Raw genomic sequence first — 19811 nt, forward strand, 5'->3', positions numbered from 1 at the left:
GATTATTGTAAAATCGAAATTTAATAGCGGCTGTATTGTAGAGTTAATTTTCTTATTGTCGGTTATATCTTATATTTATACTTAGGGTTGGGTTCTGATAATGGAGGACTCGTATTAACCTTACCCTTCATATTATTTCATGATGTGACTGCGGAATTTTTTTTTATTCTGTACTTGTAGTTTTCTACCATGATGGTTACCACAGTTTTACTGTAATAAAGCGTATTACTATGGTTATTATTATTGTCCTTGGACTTTACTTTTGTTTCTATTTCTTTATACCAGAACATGTGACTGCAACAAAGATGTATCATTATCCTTAAGGGTCTGTGCAGCACAGTTCTTGATCTTGATAGTCTCACATGTTTTTTTAATGGACGGTACCTGCGTCTCTTCTACAGTCACCTGAATAAAAGCCACAGAACATCGTCCCCCCTGTCGTAAACTTGGAGTCTGCTCCAACAAGTCTTAATAAAATACCAATAAAAAAAAGCAATTATGATTCTGATGATCGAACTTCTATAAAAATCAGTCCCAGACCGAAAAAGGATTATTAGCTTGCACCATATTTCCTCAGCAACTACATACACGTGGAAGACACCGCGAAACAGTTACGCTGGGAAATCGTGATTCCAGTCGGAAGCGTTTAAGGTCTCGGCAGACCGGTCCCCGATGCATATAAGTGAAAAAAAGGGGTGGTGGGAGGGTGGGCAGACTCGAGCGTATTTGTCAACGCGTTTAAAACACGCGCAGTCTCGGTAGTGCAATTTCCCGTAATTTCCCGAGGGTGTCGTTCGTCAGCTGATTTCGCAGTCGCGTCCTAAACTCCGAATTACTTCCGAAAGAGACGTATAATTTACGTCTTAATCGATGACCGTCCCACCAGCGCGGGATCGTTTAATTAAATCGGTCGCCGCGGCACACCCCCTTCGAGACAGGAACGGCTAATATTTTCGCGGGATTTCAATTCAGAGAGTTTCGCGGATTTCGCGACACGGCGGAGGGACCTCGGAGGAACCATGAATTTTTGATGGAGAGGAAACGCGCGAGAGATCGAATCGGGCCGCGTATAATATTGGATATCGAATTTGAGAAATGTCTTCTATTCTTCCAGGGATTTGCTGAATGAATTGAACGTGTACTGAGCGGTGTGGAATTTTTTTTCTCACGGATTCGGAAAGAAGTAGCGATGTTCTGTTCCAGAAGTCTTGGGAAAATTTACGGGGTGGCAGGTGTTTGACGCATGAGGATTGAATTTTAAGAAAGATCGGGCCACTGGGGTCGGATCAGGGTATCGTTGGCTGACGATTGTTTTAACTTTGGATTTATGTATGATCTCGACGAGATGGGTTTGGATATTTTGAAATGGGAGGTAGAGACGAGATATTTGTAGTTAATGTATACGAACGTTCGAAAGTTTGGATGCAGATGGTGAGTCGGGTTAGACGTGTTTCATTTTATCGAATTAATGCTCCAATTTCTCTTGACATATATATCTCTGGAAGTTAAGGCGATATCAGATCTCTATCCACTTTACATTTCCAATTATAGTGATTCTCAAACATTCAGTTTTATAGATTAACTTCCGATATCAAACCTACATCGTACATAATTCTCTATGTAAACAATATGTTCGTATATTGCAAGCTGGAAGTTCAAAAAGTATTTTATAATATTGATTTTTCCTTTATTTTTATTTTATGGAATTGAACTTACAAGCTCGTGTATGAACATGATTAATATTATAAAGAGCATTTTGCAGTTTGTACGTGAATGTAGAATACAAATGTGACTATTATACTCAAACTTCTATAGAGTGGATGTGCACAAATAAACTTCGCAACATACGAGAAATTAGGAAATTATTTTGTTCTAGTTGTTCTCAATTACCAATTACATATGGTATGAAAAAGATCTAAAACATAGTGTTAAATCAATCTGTTAAATATCACTTGGTAGCCAATAATGTTCAACATTCAATGGAAAATAAGAAAATAAGACGAGAGACCAATTTCCAGCACCGAGCCGAGAATCGAGAAAAGCGAACGTCACACGCCGTGGATTCTTTTGTCGTCCGCGGAAACGAAATTCCAGCGAATGGCCGATTAATTCAACAGCCAGGAATGCGACGGTGGTTACGTGTGCTCGTTGCCAGCGAATATTTGTGGCGGCGATCCGGAAGACTCCGGCGTGGCCCGAATAAATGCGGTCGGCCAATTAGTACGTTATTTTCAGTGGTATTATCTCGAACCGATATATTATAATTATCTCTTCATTTAACGAGCCATATCTTTCATACGCACTGAAACGTAGTCCAACTGGAACGGGATGAATAACTACAAGGAAAAGTTACTTATTCGCGGTAGTTTCTGGTACAGGAAGTTTTAATCTAAACAATAAACAACTCTAAAATTTATTATGCCTTTGAAGAGATTAGATGTGTTCTTTTGTCCACAGAAATTTATAAACCCTTGGAATATAAATAAAAAAAAAAACATTCAAAGTAAACATTCGAAGCAGTGAGTACAATTCTTCCACCACAGAAAGGCAGTAAATAAAAACAAGATTGTGCTGTCATTCGCACATTTCACCCACCACTGACATATGCCCGCATGCTGCACGTTGTTGACCGTTAGTGAGTTTGGCGGGCGCTGAGTTGCCCATCACAGGTCCAAGAAAACGAAAACTCCATTGGCAGTAGATACGCGTTTGTTTAATCCGCGACACGTGTCACGGCAAACTCTGGGAACGAAACGCCAAAACAGATAATGCATTTTCATTAGTTCCACTCTAATAATCCCCGTCCATCGATGTAAAACATTGAAAGTCGTATTTCGTTACGCCTTTTCGCTGGTGCCAGCCCAGTAGGAGTCAGCTGGCACGCGCGCGCACATTTCAATTGATTTTTATTACAAACTTCTTCTTCCGTTATATACAAAAGCGGCGGCTCTGCCTGGGCCGAGCCAGCCCTCTTAAATAACGGTTATCAGTGGCGTTAATGGCGCGGTGCTATCGTTTTTCCGGTGGCCCGATAATAGGAGGAAAGCTCGGGCTCGCCGCGCCGCTCGAGACCGCAGCACTGGCGTACCGAAATTATCGATACATCGAGTCCGTCGATATAGTCCGAAACTTATGAGTTACGGGGATAAAACACCCCTGGTGCAGCGTCGAGCTTCACCGGGAAGGAATCCTGGAATGCGACGTTGCTTGACACGGAAGAATTCGATAATTCCAATTTTCGATCGTATCATGTGGCGTGAGCCATCAATGGGTCATACTTTTCAGTCCTATATTGGGCCTGTGTGTCTTTCTGTTGGTTGATTGGTGTGTCGGAGAGGTGGATATGTGATGTATGATTGTTCTTGGATGTACGTGTGGGTGTGGAAAACTTGTTGGTAATTGTGGAAAGGATATACTGAAATTCCCCTTTCTGGTGTACTGTAAATTCTCGATGAGTGTTCGAAAGGTCCTCGGCACTGACAAGAAGAGATCCCCAGGTGTAACGCTGACTTTTTAATCAGGCTTAGCACAGTGATAGAGCTTGGAATTCTGAAGTCAATGATATTTTTTTCAGTCGCATATAGCTATTATTTTATGAAATATTTAATGTTGTTATTACAAGACACTCTGTTCGGATAACAGAGCGTTTGAACAATACAAATAGAATGTTCGGATATTAGGGTATTCGAATAATGAATAATTAGATCCGTGAGGCAGTACTGTCTTTCCCTCATAAGTTTCACAAAGTATTAAATCGTACCTAAGTCGTACAAACTTTCACCTAGGTCTTCCTAGATCCATCAAGCGAAAGGCCATTCGCTTTCCCGTCGGATCGTACCCGCAACAACGGCGGTGAACGTCAAAGTGTCGGGTCACGAGGGAAGGGAAACGAGTGGAAAATTTACTCGAAAACTTGTAATGGCCGGGCCGTTTCACCGTCCCACCGGGCCGATTCGTGGCTCGAGCTATCAGCCATCGATTAATTACGGGACATTAACTATGAAACACGCGCGATGCCTTCGGCCGCGACAACAAGCTTGCGACATTGTTCCAGCCGACACGGACACTCCGGGACGCGTGACGTCGAGGCACACCTCGTGTTAGGAACACGCCGACGGGGACGTTTCGGCGCGCACGTCGTTACGCCTGAGGCAAAGGGCCCCGTTTAATATGAATTGCGTATTAATAGCGAACTAACTAGGCGCGTGAACGCCGCCCACTTATTATTATTTATCAGGGTGATTAATTCAAGCCGTTGTTGCGGCGCACCGCACCTGCGCCGTTCCTGTACGCCGCTGCAACACTGGGAAAATTGATTCGGTCGCTTTCGAGTGCGTTCTGGACTGGAATGTCGATGGAACCCTCGTGAACCGGAGCAGATGCTCTTGGGACATTTGTTTTTATTGTCTTTTGCATTGGAGTATTGGTGGTAGAATTAGAATTGTTAGATTGCTGACCGAATAATATTGAATTGTCTTTTGTTGCTTAGACTAGGTAGAAAAGTGATGCACTTAAAAACGTTATTCCCAATCCTAAAACAAATCAAGGATAACTCTTTATGTCCTGACGGTACTTCGTAGTACCACTTATACTACAATCAAATGTATCTGGAATAAAAATTGCCACAAAAATAATGGTAATATAATCAATGCCTTAAAGGGTTCAGCTGGACTTCCTAGACAGGAGGCCTAACTCAAACTTTCAGTATCCACACGCGGCTCCAAACGACGACACTCCTTCCACGACGAAATCATTTCACATATACCAGTTTCATCACGCTCAACGAACGTCTCGCAAATCCCAACGATCGACACCATCAACGATCGATCCTTTCCGCCATCCCCGAGAACATCTGTCCCGTAAGCGGATCCCACCTCGTTCCTCAGAATTTGCAGCCGATACCAAGGTACTCGTTTCTCCTCAACGAGCCCGTTCAATTGCCGGATATCGGCCAATCAAGACCGATCGCTCTAAATAAACCGTACTGACGTAAACCGATCGGTAACGTCGAGACGCCCATTTAAGAAAACGAAACGGTTACAACGTCGTCGCGCGTACCATCTCGCCCAGCGGAAAACGCGTCGTACGACGTCCCGCTACGTGGGAGGCTTACGGGCCCCCTGATGACTGTGGCGTGTATCGATTTCAAGATTAACGGTGCCGCCTTGCCGCGGGAAACTGCGTTTTCAACCCGAAACAACGTATACAGCAAGGACACGTAACGCAAGCGGGGAAAGGGGAAGAGGGAAGAAAGCGACTGACGAACAAACAATGGGTCGGAATCAACGTTCAAACAATTACTATCCGGCAACATCGTCGCCGGTGTTGATAATAATTCCACGCGCGGCGAGACAATGGCGGGGGAGGCTCAGAGCGTTGGGTGCGCCTCGGCGTCGTCGTAGCCGCGAGGGGAAACGAAGGACCGAGCGCGAGATAAGCTTTTAATTTTCCCGGGGACACCCCCGACAATGCCTCCAAATTAAAGCACCCTTCCTGGCGAACGTGCACGCGACGACATCCGCGCTTTTGCATAATCATTTTACGAACCGACGAAATCCACGGCGAATGACGGCTGATTTTTCCATCCCCCCTCAATCACCATGCCAACTTGGAACAGACAAGAACGGGCTTGGAATATACGACCACCGTACCTAGGCTGAGAATCCGGCCGATTTGCTCGATTTCATGCTCGATATGCTTGATTCGCCGCCGATAAATTCGCCCCCCTGCCCCCTTTTATAGAGTCCCATGATTTACGAATCGCGAGTTTCCCCGGTCGATGTACGGGGATAAAGGGAATTTTAAGGTGAATTTAGGAGCTGTTTTTTGGTGTCGCGAGAGTTTGGGGTTTTCGGTTTCGGAGAATTAGCTACTGCCGAGGCAATCACATTTCAACAATTCCCATTCGTGATGTTTATTCAATTTCTATCATTTCCATTCAAACTATTTTTCTAATTCTACCAATTTACTTCACGTTGTGCCAGTTACTATTCCACCATTATCCTAGAAATGTTAACTTTCACTTCGACAAAACTGTACCTAAACTGTTAAACGGTAAATTACGTTCCCGTTGGTTCCTGTCACCCAGTCAAACCGTCCAAAGAAATGAAAAATCGTCGTATTTCGCGTTCCAACACTGCGCGTCGGGGTTTCTGAAACGTGTACATATAACGCGAGAGAGTACCGACACCGGAGTGGCCCGGTCCGGCCGCGAGGAAGGACAGAGAACGAAACGTAACGAGTTAACAAAGATAAAAGGCAGCGAACAGGAAAGCTTCTATTTTTTACTCGGACTCAGGACGACAATGGACTGGAATTAAAGCGGGGAGGCACCCACCGGGCTTGCGTAATTGTTTTACGAGCGGATAAAATTCATGAACGTTCACGTTAATACGGCCGGGGATATTTTCTTTCGAGCCCGGTTTGCGCGAAACTTCGTGTCGCTTTCCCGTGAAAGATTTCCCAAGGACTGTCGATGAATGCTACCCCTTCCCCTCGTCTTCCGTTCCCGAAGCGTATACATTTTTAAAGTCGTAATTAAACCGAAAAAATAATTCCGCGATGTTTCCTCGAATTTGAAACGGCTCCGTCGTGGATCGAGATTTACGACGGTTCCCATACGGTGGTTCCGTTCGATTTTCGTTACTTTGTTAATTGGTTTTCCATTCAACGGGCAGCAGGTTTCCTGTCTTCGACCAGGGGGAACACAAAATATCACCACCACCACCACCCCCCTCGATATTCCAATATTCAGCTTAAGCAATCCACTCCGCTCTTAATACTCGAAATTTCATTTATTACGTTGATTAAAGCCACCCCCTTGTGTCTACTTTCACAAATTTCCTCGGGAAGACGCCGCACCGCGTGTCTGCCTGTAACACGGTGCCCAACATTGCGGTCGCGTTGCTTCTGGAACGACTCGCGAAACCGAAAACCAGAGGTCCCCCGCGAGAGAACTGCTTCCTCGGCCGTGAGCTACCTACCCTTCTGTTAATTTCATCCCGGGACGATCAATTTTAACCGGACAATAATAAGATCTATTAGGATAGATCGGTTTGTTGTATGGAAAATTATACTATTGCGAGCCATTGGGATAGTTGATATATCACTTCTGTGACTCTAATTCGTTTTCTGGAACGGAGGAAATATTCACCGTAGGGATAATAGCTTGATAAAATGGGTCAATTTCATGTCTTCTTGTCGGAAGTAGAAATATATGTATGTAATAACGTAAATTACCTTGATTCCAATGGTATTTGTGAAAGTGTGGGTGTTAGTTGATATATTATATGATATACAGATATATGCGAAGTATCAATATTTGTTTTCCTGGTTTCTGTTAACCATTTGCGATCTGAACTACTTCCTTCAAAAAAATATTGCTTGTAAAAATAGTTATTTTTTGTATGTCAGAAAAACAAGGAAGTTACAAAAAATAAACCTAAACTGGTATTCAGTAAACAATTCCTAAATATTATTTTTGAGAGTGCATCCATTTAGCGGCAAAAAACAAAACTATACGACGCGATGTCATATTGAATGTTCAGGCTCATAGTATGAGTTATGACAGCTAAATAAATTAATGATTCTGAATAAAATCCTATGATCGGAAAGAGTTAAATTTAAGGTAACAGTATGATACATATGACGAGAAGTATGTGAGAGACATGGATCGTCTATTGTAACACGGACCAATCAGAGATCTCGTCGAATTCGAATAAAGCATTGTTTACAGACCACGGAGAACACATTCAGACTCCAAGTGGACAGACCAACAAACTTAGTATATCTTGGAAAGTCAACGGAGGAAAGTTTGCAGTGTAAATACCTGAACTCCGGCTGCTCTGCTACAGGATTTTATCCTCACGTTTCACGTTGCAATCTTATTACGGCATATTATATTGCCATTAACGTGTTCTAAGTTGATACCTGATGGCTGTGATGCTAATTAAGATTAAACAATGAATTCATCGAGGAAGACAAGAACCCTAGGGCGTTTCGTGACAGCTTTCGCCGAGAATATGCGCCGGGAACAATATGAATTACCAAAAGCCACTGAACAAAATAATGAATACCTAAAAAATTGTTGATTATTACATCTACAATATACATTGGACCTCCAAAGTTTGAAATACCTTTCAATTTTCTAGCCGAATAAATGTTTCTGGATACACGCATTGATTATATTAAAAGTATTCAACATCAGGAAATACAGGAACTTAGGAAAACGAAGGATTTCATCATCTCACCCCTCGCGATGTTTTCTTTATTCTCACGTATACGTGTCGTTATTTTCTAAACCTTTAACTCGGTCAGTACTTATAAGCACCTACTCTCACCCCCTTTTTCGATCACCCTGTACATAGAAGCATATCTCTCCTTTCAAGTTCCATCACTCGGTCGCACTTCCGCCCGAAACATCCCCCCAACCCTGTCACGGGGAATCCTATCAGCAACTGCCAACCCGTTCGCCGTTCAGCGGCTGGAATGCATTCGTCGACGAAGAAAAACGCAGGTCAGTTTCAAAATCGAAATTCGATGGACACTGGTTGTCATCGCGATTTATGAGGCAAGGGAAGAGCAGTAGGTGCCGCCGCGTGTCATTTCGGTCCAGATCTCCCCTGTCCCCGTCGGGCGTAACATCGTAATGATATAGTGTCCCGACGGTGAAGTTCGCGTTAATAGGTACGGCAGAGCCCAGAGTAAAATGTGTCCGAAGTTTGGACACGTCACCGGGCGGTGCGGCGCGGCTTTAAGAAGTTGCCTTCGCGGCCGACGCTCCGCCCAGGATAGCATCCCATTGTGCGCGAGGGTAGCTGGGTCCGTCGTCGGGATGAACGCTGCTGGCGGATGTCTCGGGTGGGCGAATGGGTTGGATGGCGCGAGGCTATAGGCTTCTGCCGGTGGAAGTTCCTTCCGGACGAACTTGCCAGAGTATATTGGCTTAGTTTCGAGTGACGTGCTTGGATACACGGGTTAAATATATTCGCGGGCATCTTCGTACCCGGAGAACAACAGCCCCTACAGCTGTGTTCCTCGCGCGGCCACGAGAAGCTTGGAACAGTTTGGGTCGGTTCGAACAGGCCTTATTTCGATTCCAGAGAGAGATTCTAGAGTTCATAGGGATATACTAATGGTTGTGGAACAAGAAAGTGTCGAGTTCGGTCAGGGAATTCTTCGAATGCTGAATTGCCAAGAGGGAACTGTAGGTTGGGTATCACGAAGTTAATGGGGAATGAAGTTTAGTGTGCAGCTTTAGTTTGTACATGGCCCTTGATTGGTAATGATCATTGTAACAGTTTTTATGGGTTTGAAAACAGTTGGAATGAGTTCACTGAAAAAATTTGTACGTGGGGAACATTGTCCTGTGGTATTATCCTTTGTGTTCGTGTAGGTAGGAATTCAACGATAACCGTCAGAGCACCTTTTCTGAAAATATACTACATAGAACGATCACATGAAGCTTGTAATGTTATAGCTCGATTGGGTAGTAGTGTACTGACGATATCGAGGAAGTTAAACAATCGACGAACGATAAACAGTAGAGTTTACGAACCAAACAGGAAAGCTACGCAGAGAACCCCGAGTTCGTCGAGGGGGATGAGTTTCGTAATATGAGGAAGGACGCGGACGCTAAAAATGCCACCCCCTGCATTTTCCATGCGCAAGGTTTCACGCTATTCCTGGAGGAGACGTGCATCAGCTGTTCGCGACTGCTAATTTCCTTCCTGTCCGACTGCCTGGCAGACGTGCACTTATTGATTTCAATAGAATTACCTCGGAAAAACCACCCCCTACCTCTGCTAGGTCACATTCGGCGACGCTCATCTTACTGCCAGAAGTTCAACGCGACGTCTACTTTTCACGTGAATCGTGGATTGGTTCTACAATGATCTCGATACATCGAGTATCTAATCCTTGGATGTTCTTGTAAGACACGAAATTAAGTGTTATTGTTGTAAAATCTCTACTGCAATCGTAAAGGAATTTAAAACCGTCTTAGAAGTAGAATGGAAATAAATTAGTTACGAATCAGCCTTAATAACAACGTAAAATAAACGAAGAATGTATTTAAACAACCGGATTTAAAATGTGCACTCCATAAGTGTCAATATACGTTTTGAATATGAATTAAACTAAACAAAAAAATCGTAATGAAAGCAAAATTTTTTTTCTACTATAAGGCCCAGTGTTTACATAATGATCCTTCAAGTATCTCGTGGTTCAAATATTTTCTTTGCTACCTATTAGTCACTGTAAATATGCCTTCAATTTTCAAAGAGCAATCAGACTTGCGTACTCTTTTAAAAGCATTATCTACTAACAGTATATGTCGGATGCATTAGCCACCTACAGTCGACTGTTCCAAGCATCTCCTCCAGATACTCCGAATATATTAGATCTCATCTAACAAAGATGAAGTTAAATAGACAGACTTTAAGGCCCAGTAACTCTCGACATTTTCACCTGCCGTCACTTCCGCTCGCGAAACAAACGGGGAGATCAACGACGAATTATCATCGGAGGGCTGACGGTAGCAGAGCAGTTCGCCGGAAGTCGAACGAAGAACAAAGATGAAAATATTCCAGGGAACACGGGAGGATAGCTACGAAGTATCACCGAAGAAGTGGCGAACCTGGGGGTGTATCGTTAACGCGGAAGTACAGTCCTACGAAAGTTACTTGGAGCAGGGAGGGGGACCCCAGACGTTGTTTGTAAACTTTTAACGCTACACTGCCAACCCATGCACTCCAGTTATAACCCCTTTAATCCGGCCACGACTGAGATGCATCGGGGGTGAGGGACGCTGGGAAACGTAGCTGGGTTATACATATTTAATAACGGAAATGCATAACAATGAGCACACTTCTAGACAGTGCTTCTTCAGTGTTACGCCCAGCTTGCCTTTCCGCGTCTTAATCCCGTTCACGTAAATTACTTCGCTCCGTCGCCCCAGTCTTTGAACTATCTCTCCGCGTTTTCATGTTCTCCACATATTATTAACTACCGAAACGTTATAGGCATTCCGAATATGTTTAGAATTCAAATGCTGATCAATAATATATCACAAACAAAAAACAAACGATTATTGACACATAAAAGGCGTTCGCGTAAGTGACTAACTCCACTTTTTCTATTTTTTCAAATATCAGTGCCAAAACACTTGATTGGTGCTGAACTTTTTATATTTTTATATGTTCCTGGAGTTAATCACTTTGGCAAGTAGCTAATAAAACCCCCGGTCCAAATAATCCGCAATCAACCGAAGACGCACACACAGAATCGAAAAACGATACCGTAACAAACATCCAGAACGATATTAAGGCTGCTATTAAATCGAAAAGAAGCTCGGAACGGCTTCATCGCGTTGGTGTTCGAACGTTTTGAACCGCCTTTAACGATCTCGCCCCGATAGAAATTTGCGAGGAATTTCCATTACCGGGTGGGGAGTGGACCTGATTCCGTGCACGGCATAACATTCCCCGGCGTGGGCGCATTGTTTCGTGTTAACTCGCCACTATAGGCGGAAAACTTTCCGCCGGCCAATAATGGGAAATAGAATCCGAAAGTACGCGGGCCAAACGAACCGGAAGAGTTCCGCTCGGACCGTTCGTCCTGCTGTGTGTTCCGTTAAAATAACGAAGCGATTTATTTTACCGTGCTGCTCGCAGAATGGGGATCGACGCAGTCGATCCACGATTCCTTTCGATCCTGGACGATTCCGCGACTGTTTTCTCCATTACGGAACTCGAGATTTTCCCGGAGCATTTTCCATGGCTGCCTCGACGTCGTCCCATTTGCTGTCGCCTTTGCTGACGGGACGACAACGCAACGACTGTTCTTTTTCTAAAACGCGTCGTGTGACGCGCTGCGTCGTGCTTTCGATACGTTTATACAGACTGGAGGAACGATTCGATGTAAATGGGGGAGCTTGTTTCGAGATCGAACATGGAAATTCTCGGGCTCGTTAGTGCAAGAATACAACAGATCGTGTCTCGATGCGGTTGTTAGTGGAAACTCACTCTATATAGAATTTCAAGACTTTCGTTGGACTTCAGAAAATAGTGTGTTAAACAAAAGCTGAACTATATTTAAGTGTGTATAAGTTCAGAAAATCAGAGTTCCTTTATCTGCATTTTTTTCAGAGAAATGAACGTTAAATTTTGTCTTTTAAGGTTAATCGTATTAAATCTAACGAATGTAAACATGTAATAAAAAAGATATACAAATGACGTAAAAAAGGTCAACAGAAGTTGTATAACGACCTGGTATATCAAAGGGTTCGTTTCAGAAACAATCGAACGCTCAAAGGTACACATACACCGCTGCGTTGCATAATTTCTATTAACCTTTTATACATCATTTGTGTCTTTTTTCTCATATATTTATTTCTACTAATAAAAAATATTTAAAAAATACTATAATTTCATATAAAAAACAAAAGATAAAAATGCAGATAAACAAACTCTGATTTATTACACAATACAAAGACAACGTGAAAACTGCGAAACAGACTTTCCCGTCTAGCGGTTTTTGCCCCGTCTTCCAGACCACTATGTCTTGGTTAATTCAGTGGAGGAGGTGTCAGACCACCAGCCCCGGCCAAAAACCTAATCGAGCTGCTGCTCGAGCTAAAATCTCGTTTACATTTATCGTGGCCAGCCAGGAGGATCGCACGCAGGATTCAGGTTTCTTGTTCCCTAAATCCCCTCCCCTAGACAGTACCTACCACTATACGTCCAAGGAGACGCAAGATTAAGGCTTCAATTAAACACAACCGCGTCGACTTGGAAACTAATAATGCCATTCGGCAACTCCAGGAAGGATTCAAAGAGCCCTGAGATAGAGATACAGATAGATAAGAAGAGGATGTTCTCGCACGATCAACAAGATGCCTCATCGGATCCTCACGCAAAAGGAGAGGATGGTTTGTCCGCGGGGCTTCGGGGAACGACACGCGGTCCTTTGAAACTGTGCGACTCGCAAACATCACCAACGGCTGCACAGGAGAAGAATTCCGTGGGAATACCTGGGTATACACGGTTCTAATCCGTGCTCCGGCGATTTTCGCGGGATTAAATCCCCCCAGGGGCCAGAGTGAACCCAACGAATCCTGTGCCCCGGGCGAAATAAAAGAAGGGAAAGGGGTGGAAACGTTGGACAGTTGCAAGTCGAAAATTCCATCGGGACTCCGAGGAATCTGCCGGCTGTCTTCTCCTTTACTTCGTTGCGACTTATTGTCTGCTCGCTGTCTCGAGCGAGTGGAGGGAAGAGCGAATATCTCGATATTACTCGGCGTCTTTCTGGCTGGGTGGTATCCCAGCGTCGTTTCGGGAACCGCGATTCGGACGATAAAGATCGTCCTGCTGCGGCGGGCGTAATTTTATCAGAGTAATATGTAGGAGAGATGAAATCGTGAATGTCGCGAGTGGAATCAGAATCTGAGTGCGTGTGGTCAACATTCGTTTCGTGTAGTTTGCATAGGTATAATGAAACATGGAAGTTTATTTTATCTATTAACAGTTTAAGTACTGTGTGTACCAAAATGGCTACGCAACTGAACTTTGTAGGGGAACTGTGTGTCCATGTGGATACGATTACGGAGAAGCACTCCATGATACGAGTTGTGCAGAATAAACTGACGCAACTACCGTTAATTCGTATAATGGGATCTGTGAGATTGGTTTGTGTAAATTCTGATGCGACAGTTCAATATTTGTACAGCAATATTTTATCAAATAGTTAACCAGTAGTTGAAGTATTAAAGAGTTCGTTGAGCTCAAATAATATATTGGAACAAAAAGTCGTGCGGTTCGCGGCGACAGTTATCTTCAGGTGCACTGATATGCTAATTAACTTTAACTCAAATCTTGAAAACATACGGTTTTCTTATAATTAACATTTAACTGTACATTTTATCAAAAAAGATGGAAGATATTTTTTAACATGAAGATCGAAAAGATGCATTTTCGGCATGAATTTTGCTCTGACTACGTTCAACGACTTAAACAGCGCACGAACTTTTTTACCAAACCAGTATTAGTTTACATTTTTATTCTTAGTTCATTTTTATTATATTTCCTTACTGGTTTCGTCTTAGCGTTTAAACGGTTGTTTAGATACTCGTATAAAAATAAATATCGCATTGTCTTTAAATTTTGTGACTCCTACGTATATTTAATGAGAAAAGAGCGAGTGGTCTCTTATCTTTTTAATTTTAGTTGGATCTCTTTATGTGGATAATGAATTTGCCTATCTCCGCAGTTTTCTCGAGAATCTGAGAACGCTGATGGTCTATTCAGCGGTAAGGGTTTTCGTGGTAATATTTAGAAGAATTCTCTTCGGTGGGAAATTGTTGAGGAATATCCGTCGACCGGATAGAGCTTTATACGGGCCACAAAATCTCATTATAACCGTTTCGACGTCGAGCTGGCGAGAAAAGGGGGAAACAACCGGTAACAGGGGAGGGAGAGCACACTGATTTCCTTAAACAATCGTTCCCGCAAGACACCCTTTTAAGAGCATTAAGACGGACAAAAGGTACGTATGGAACGGGTATCATTTATTTTTTTGCTCTGCGAGACCAGTGATAGCGATTCGTTTAATATATTACATTCCTGCAGTCGCGAAACGACGGAACAATTGAAATGAGAATCGCGAGAACGATGAAGTTTTAATGATACCCCCGATCTTCGAAACGGTTGCTTTCGATGGAAACGTGGATATTACCAGGGAACGTCTGACAAAACTTTTTTTTAGAAAATCTTATAATAAAAGAGAGTCCCGTGGATTACACAACCGATAATCAATGCCAGGAGTTGGAAATGAAGAACGATTAGTATCTACGGAGTGACGGTATAGATGATAGTTTGTACAGAACCATTTAACAAGAAGTAAACACTTTGAACACTGAATTGTTCAGTATCTAAGAAATCAAACTAACTTCTTATGGTATGACAATTATGTACCCTTATAGAAATTTCGATTTTCATAGATAGTTTTATACAAATAAGAAACAAACATAAATTCACTTTTTTTTTTTCTCAGGAAAATCTACACTCAGACACGGTTTCCGATCATGGATAAAATCAGATAGTGAATGCACATTGCAAGGTTTCTCAAATGTCCATTCAGAGTTATCATAAACGTCCACAAGAGTGTCACTTCAAAAACCAACCAGTAAGAAAAATCGTCGCAAATTTGTTCCGATCCATCAACGAGACCCGTAGACCAATCGATAGAATCGTGCACGTCGCCCGACCGACCGATCGAATCGTTTCATTTTTCAGGACCGATCGACCCGCCTTGGCCAGAAATGGACTTTCCACGTGTTAACGTCGCAATTTCCTGGTGCATTATGCAGAACGCAGATGCGCGTGCACTCCGTTCGCGGACGGAAGCGAGGGTGGATGGTAAATCGGATCCCGAAACTCGCGATACATTGCCATTTTCCCCGCCCGTTACCCCCTCGCGCCCTTGAAGCTTTTGCATATAAATAATGTCGCAAGATGGCGGCGCGAAATCATAAAGTTACCCGACTGGAACGAGAAGTCGCTGCCTTTCCCTCTCTCTTCGTCTCCCATCTGTTTCCTCTTTTCCCTCGGTCTACGTTTCACCTGACTTCGTTTCGATCGATCGATAGGCACACCGTCGCCCCGAAACGCGGCTGGTGGGGGGATGCATTTATTTTTCAAGGGCGAAATTTATGTATGACTCGAGCGCGACGGATGCCACGAGAAGAGATGGGGATACCCCGCTCATCGCCGACCAGGAACATTATCGATTTAGAGGGAAAACTGACGCAACCGGCGTCGGAATCGTTACTAAATTTAAGGAAACAACGACGTGGAACGACAGGTTCACGATCGAACCACCTGACCTTACGGAGAAGGGAATAACCGAGCAGAGAGAATCCTATTGGGAATGGGCGTATTAGATGCGACCGAAGAAAATTCTCCGTTATGGACCGAGCATGTAGTGGTATTGAGTGTAATCGAGACCGGGGAGTAATATTTGACGAGTAAAGAAGATTCAAAGGGATGTTGTCCGAGAGACAATAATATTGGAGGATTTTTAACATCGGTTGCAGAAGGTTAGTACATGTGTTCGAGTTTGAGAAGAGGAGAACCCTCCTTGATGGTACAAGTACTGCAAGTAACAATAAGAATTTTCTTACGATACCGTTACGGACCCATTATTGTACGTATAAGTAGAAAAATTAACCAAACCTAAAAGAATTTTTGTTATGAGAGTAAATCTATGTTTTATAATAATAACGAAATTATAGATTTACTGCCAAAGTAAGAAATGCGAAGGGAGCAACTTCTGATTATCTAAATCATGTATCTATATCTTACTCTGAACTATCAGATATGATGTATAAATGTCAAAATAGTTAATAATTATTTAGTAATATTGTGGGAAGAAAACTTTTATCATAATAAACTTATTATATGGTATATATACACTGTAAACTAATCAGGAATTTCGACCGTAACGATACCTGAGTTTCTCGTTGACAGTGTAATACGTTTTTAAAAATAATAATTCCAGTTATTCCATATAAACAGTAGATTCAGTATCTATCGTGCTGTGATTTTGCCATTGAACAGTCTTTACAAGGACGATACTTTCAGTAAACCGCGTATCTACTCAAGAAACTACCTGTTACCCTAACCACCTGCATGATACAGTATATCAAATCCCATCCAGAAAATCCCATCCAGAATCTACATATTTTTCCCAACATCCTCTAAATTCTCTTACCGACAGTTCTCCATTTAAAACCGACACTGCTCCCTCAATATACATTCACGATTATCACCAATCGAAACTTAACATCCCACTACGCAATTTCCAAACACTTCCCCCATAATCTCAACTCCCAACAGATCCCCCCCGATTCGTCCCTAATCCGTTCACGAGAAGAACCCAGCCTATTCGCGGAACCATATCTGAATGACCCATTTCACGACTATAGCAGTCAGACCGACCAGCGTGTAATCTCAGTCCCTGGATTCATCCCGCGGTTAAAAATAAATCATCAACGAGCCCTGTATCTTAATTGAAACCATGCTTGAAGAAGATCTCCGCGCGAGGGGGGGGGGGCACATCCACGAATCGATCTAAATATATATACATATGTAACCCGGAGTGCATGCGAGAGAACGGTTCGGGCGGCGTAGGGGACTGACCTTGGCGAACCTCTCCTGTGTGTCGAGGATTTCAATGAAGAGCGAGACCTTATCGTCGACTATCTTGAAGCCGTTACGCGGCTGTGCGAGCAGCTGTTGTATCGCCTGCGATGTGGTGAGCGGTGTCGCAGGGCTGGTAGCCGGCGTGGATGTTCTGGTTCCGGTACTGCCGGTGCCTGGGCTGCCTGTTGTGTGCAGATGAGTGCATCCCAAAAAGATTGGGTTCCCGTTCGGCGAGACGCCGCAGCTAAATGGTCGGAACGGTAGACCGTGAAACGTCGGGCTGGGTCTGGGCGCGGTAACGCGAAGAAGAGTCTGAGCAGATGGCAGAGATAGTCGGCGCACAGCGCTCTGATGATTCTGTTGTTGTTGGTGCTGTTGTTGCGTCTGCTGTTGAGATCTCGACGGTGACTTGAGAATCTGGTAATCGCTGGCGGCAGATGGTAAGGATCGATAACCGGAATCCGACGGCGAGGCGGGCGGCATCGGAGCGGTTTGAGGGGTGGTAGCAATACTGTGAGGCCTGGGTCGTAGAGCCGCGCCGGGTGTCCACGTGTTCGAGTTGCCTGGATTCGTCAGAATGCTCAGAGCGGGCCCTTGTGACGTGGGCGTAGGTGGCTGGGGATGTGGCAGGGTCGAAGCGTACGCCCTGCGAGGTATGGGTTGGTGCAACACCATTCCAGAGGAACCCCATTGTATAGGCTCGACTGTTGTACGAGCGGACGATGGTAGGCAGCCGCCGCCACCGCCGCCGCTGGCTGGTGTTGCTGGAGCTGTTGCAGGCATGCTTGTTGTAGTTGTAACGGGTGTCGAGGCGATGCTGTGAGGCCGCCTAGGTACGGGTTGTTGAAGCTGCCCGTTCCATAGAGACTGGGGTGGTATAACGCTGCGAGTCGTGGGTCCCATTGCACCGTTGACGGATGCACCGTTGCTGCCGCCGCCCCGTGGCTCCTGTTGACCGTTGACACCATTGATGCCGCCATTGTTGAGACCGCCGCCGGTTGGTAGAGATACTGGAGTGCTGGCGACCGAATGGGCGCGCCGTTGTACCATCCCTGGTACACAGGATGTAGTTGTGCTTGGTGGGCCAACGGTGCTCCACGATGACGGTGATGCTGTTGATCCTGGTGCGATGGTTGATGATGGTGTTGCTGCTGCGCCATTTGGTGATGATGATGTTGCTGCTGCTGATGATGATAGTGATGACGTTGCGTTTGCTCGGCCAGCGAGCTGACCAAGGGAGTGGTGGATACTTGCGACATGGTGGTATGGTGGAGCGGCAATACTATGAGGACGTCTCGGTGCTGTTGGTTGGGGTAGACCATTGGGAGTAGAGCGAATTTTATTTGCGCCGGATGCTGGTATCGGGGCTGGTGGGGTGTACAATGGGAATCCGTGACCATTGTGACTCGGGCTACGGGTGGGCAACTGGTTGATCGGGGACGACTGTACGTTGTTACGTTGTTGTTGTTGCTGGTGCTGGTGCTGTTGCTGTTGCTGCTGTTGGTGTTGCTGATGGTCGTTGACGGAGTTTGCTCGAGGCGTGGTCGCGGGATGTGTAGGGGCCGGTGGGGGCGGGGGTTCCAACAAATTTTCAAGTTCTGCAGACAACGACCACGCTGAAGATAATGCTGATAATGGTGGTACTGTTGGTAGAGCTGGTAACTGGACGGCGGTGATTGTTGTATTGCCACCGGACTCGGTACTGTTGACTGCTGTGGCAGGGCTTGGTGAGGCGGACTTGTTGTTGACGCGTGTGGCGCCGCGTTCACCGCCGACGACAGCGGTGACGTGCTGTAGATGACGATCATTCAGGCTCGCACGTCCGTTGACATTGCGATAGAAACCGGGACCCGGTGCTAGGTTCAGACTGGTCGGCTTCTGTTTCACGCCGCCGTTTGGCTGCGGAGACGAGGCGGGTTTCGGTTCGCCCATTTGGTTTTTCCTAGCGTCTGGACACGACCGACTAGGTGTCCGGCTGCACGATCATGGTCGTGTGCTCGTCACAGGAGTATCGTATTATTACCTTCTAAACAACTAGCGGTCCTCTTCAGTGTATTTTATTGTCCGTGGATTCAAACGCATGATACACCTCCGAGTCAATGTTCAACGAACGATAATCCAACTATTCTTTACGATACTTTATTCGAATGATCCGACGTAGGAAAGTTTCATTCCCCAACGTCTTTATCGTTGCACCGAGTTTAAGTTGTACGCGGAACAGCTCGGGCACATTTCGCGCGCGACATGTCGCCCCGCGTGCAAGTAAGTCGATAATCTCCGCGCTTCGTCGTTTGGCAGTTCAAGCATTCGTTCCTTCGTCGACTACGTCGAGTCGGCCGATCTCCATTTTTATCGACGGTAGCCTCCCGCGACAGTGTATCACGAGCTATATGGAAGTTTTTCTTGTTCTCCACACGCGAACGATAACACGGAATTTAGGCTCTATTTGTTCATTCGTTGCATCAGTCGATAGGCCGGGGTCAAGCTTTGTCTCCCGCACCCGGAGATCGTATAATATTCCGAAATAACATTTGATTAATTGTACGCCCCGCAAGCGTTAATTCAACGGCCGGAATTCTAGCGTGAATCGATCGTTATTAATTACTTGTCGAT

General features: G+C 44.7%; 1 protein-coding gene across 1 annotated transcript; it reads right to left on the minus strand.

The window, feature by feature from the left end:
- Nucleotides 1-276: 276 nt before the first annotated feature.
- LOC107188915 (mucin-5AC-like) lies at nt 277-19130 on the minus strand. Its single transcript, XM_015577312.1, has 2 exons — nt 17196-19130; nt 277-405 (listed from the first exon to the last, which is right to left on the minus strand). Exons 1-2 carry the CDS (start codon nt 19128-19130, stop codon nt 277-279), a joined length of 2064 nt encoding a protein of 687 aa, XP_015432798.1.
- Nucleotides 19131-19811: the final 681 nt, after the last annotated feature.

This window comes from Dufourea novaeangliae, unplaced genomic scaffold, assembly GCF_001272555.1.
Source record: "Dufourea novaeangliae isolate 0120121106 unplaced genomic scaffold, ASM127255v1 scaffold125, whole genome shotgun sequence".
NCBI lineage: Eukaryota > Metazoa > Arthropoda > Insecta > Hymenoptera > Halictidae > Dufourea > Dufourea novaeangliae.

What these genes read in the sequence shown, in the direction of transcription:
- LOC107188915 (XM_015577312.1), bottom strand. Translation starts at nt 19,130, where the DNA reads ATGGGCGAACCGAAACCCGCCTCGTCTCCGCAGCCAAACGGCGGCGTG. An exon ending in CACAGGAGAGGTTCGCCAAG is followed by an intron (nt 406 to 17,195) that starts GTCAGTCCCCTA and finishes GCTTTTATTCAG; the next exon opens with GTGACTGTAGAAGAGACGCA.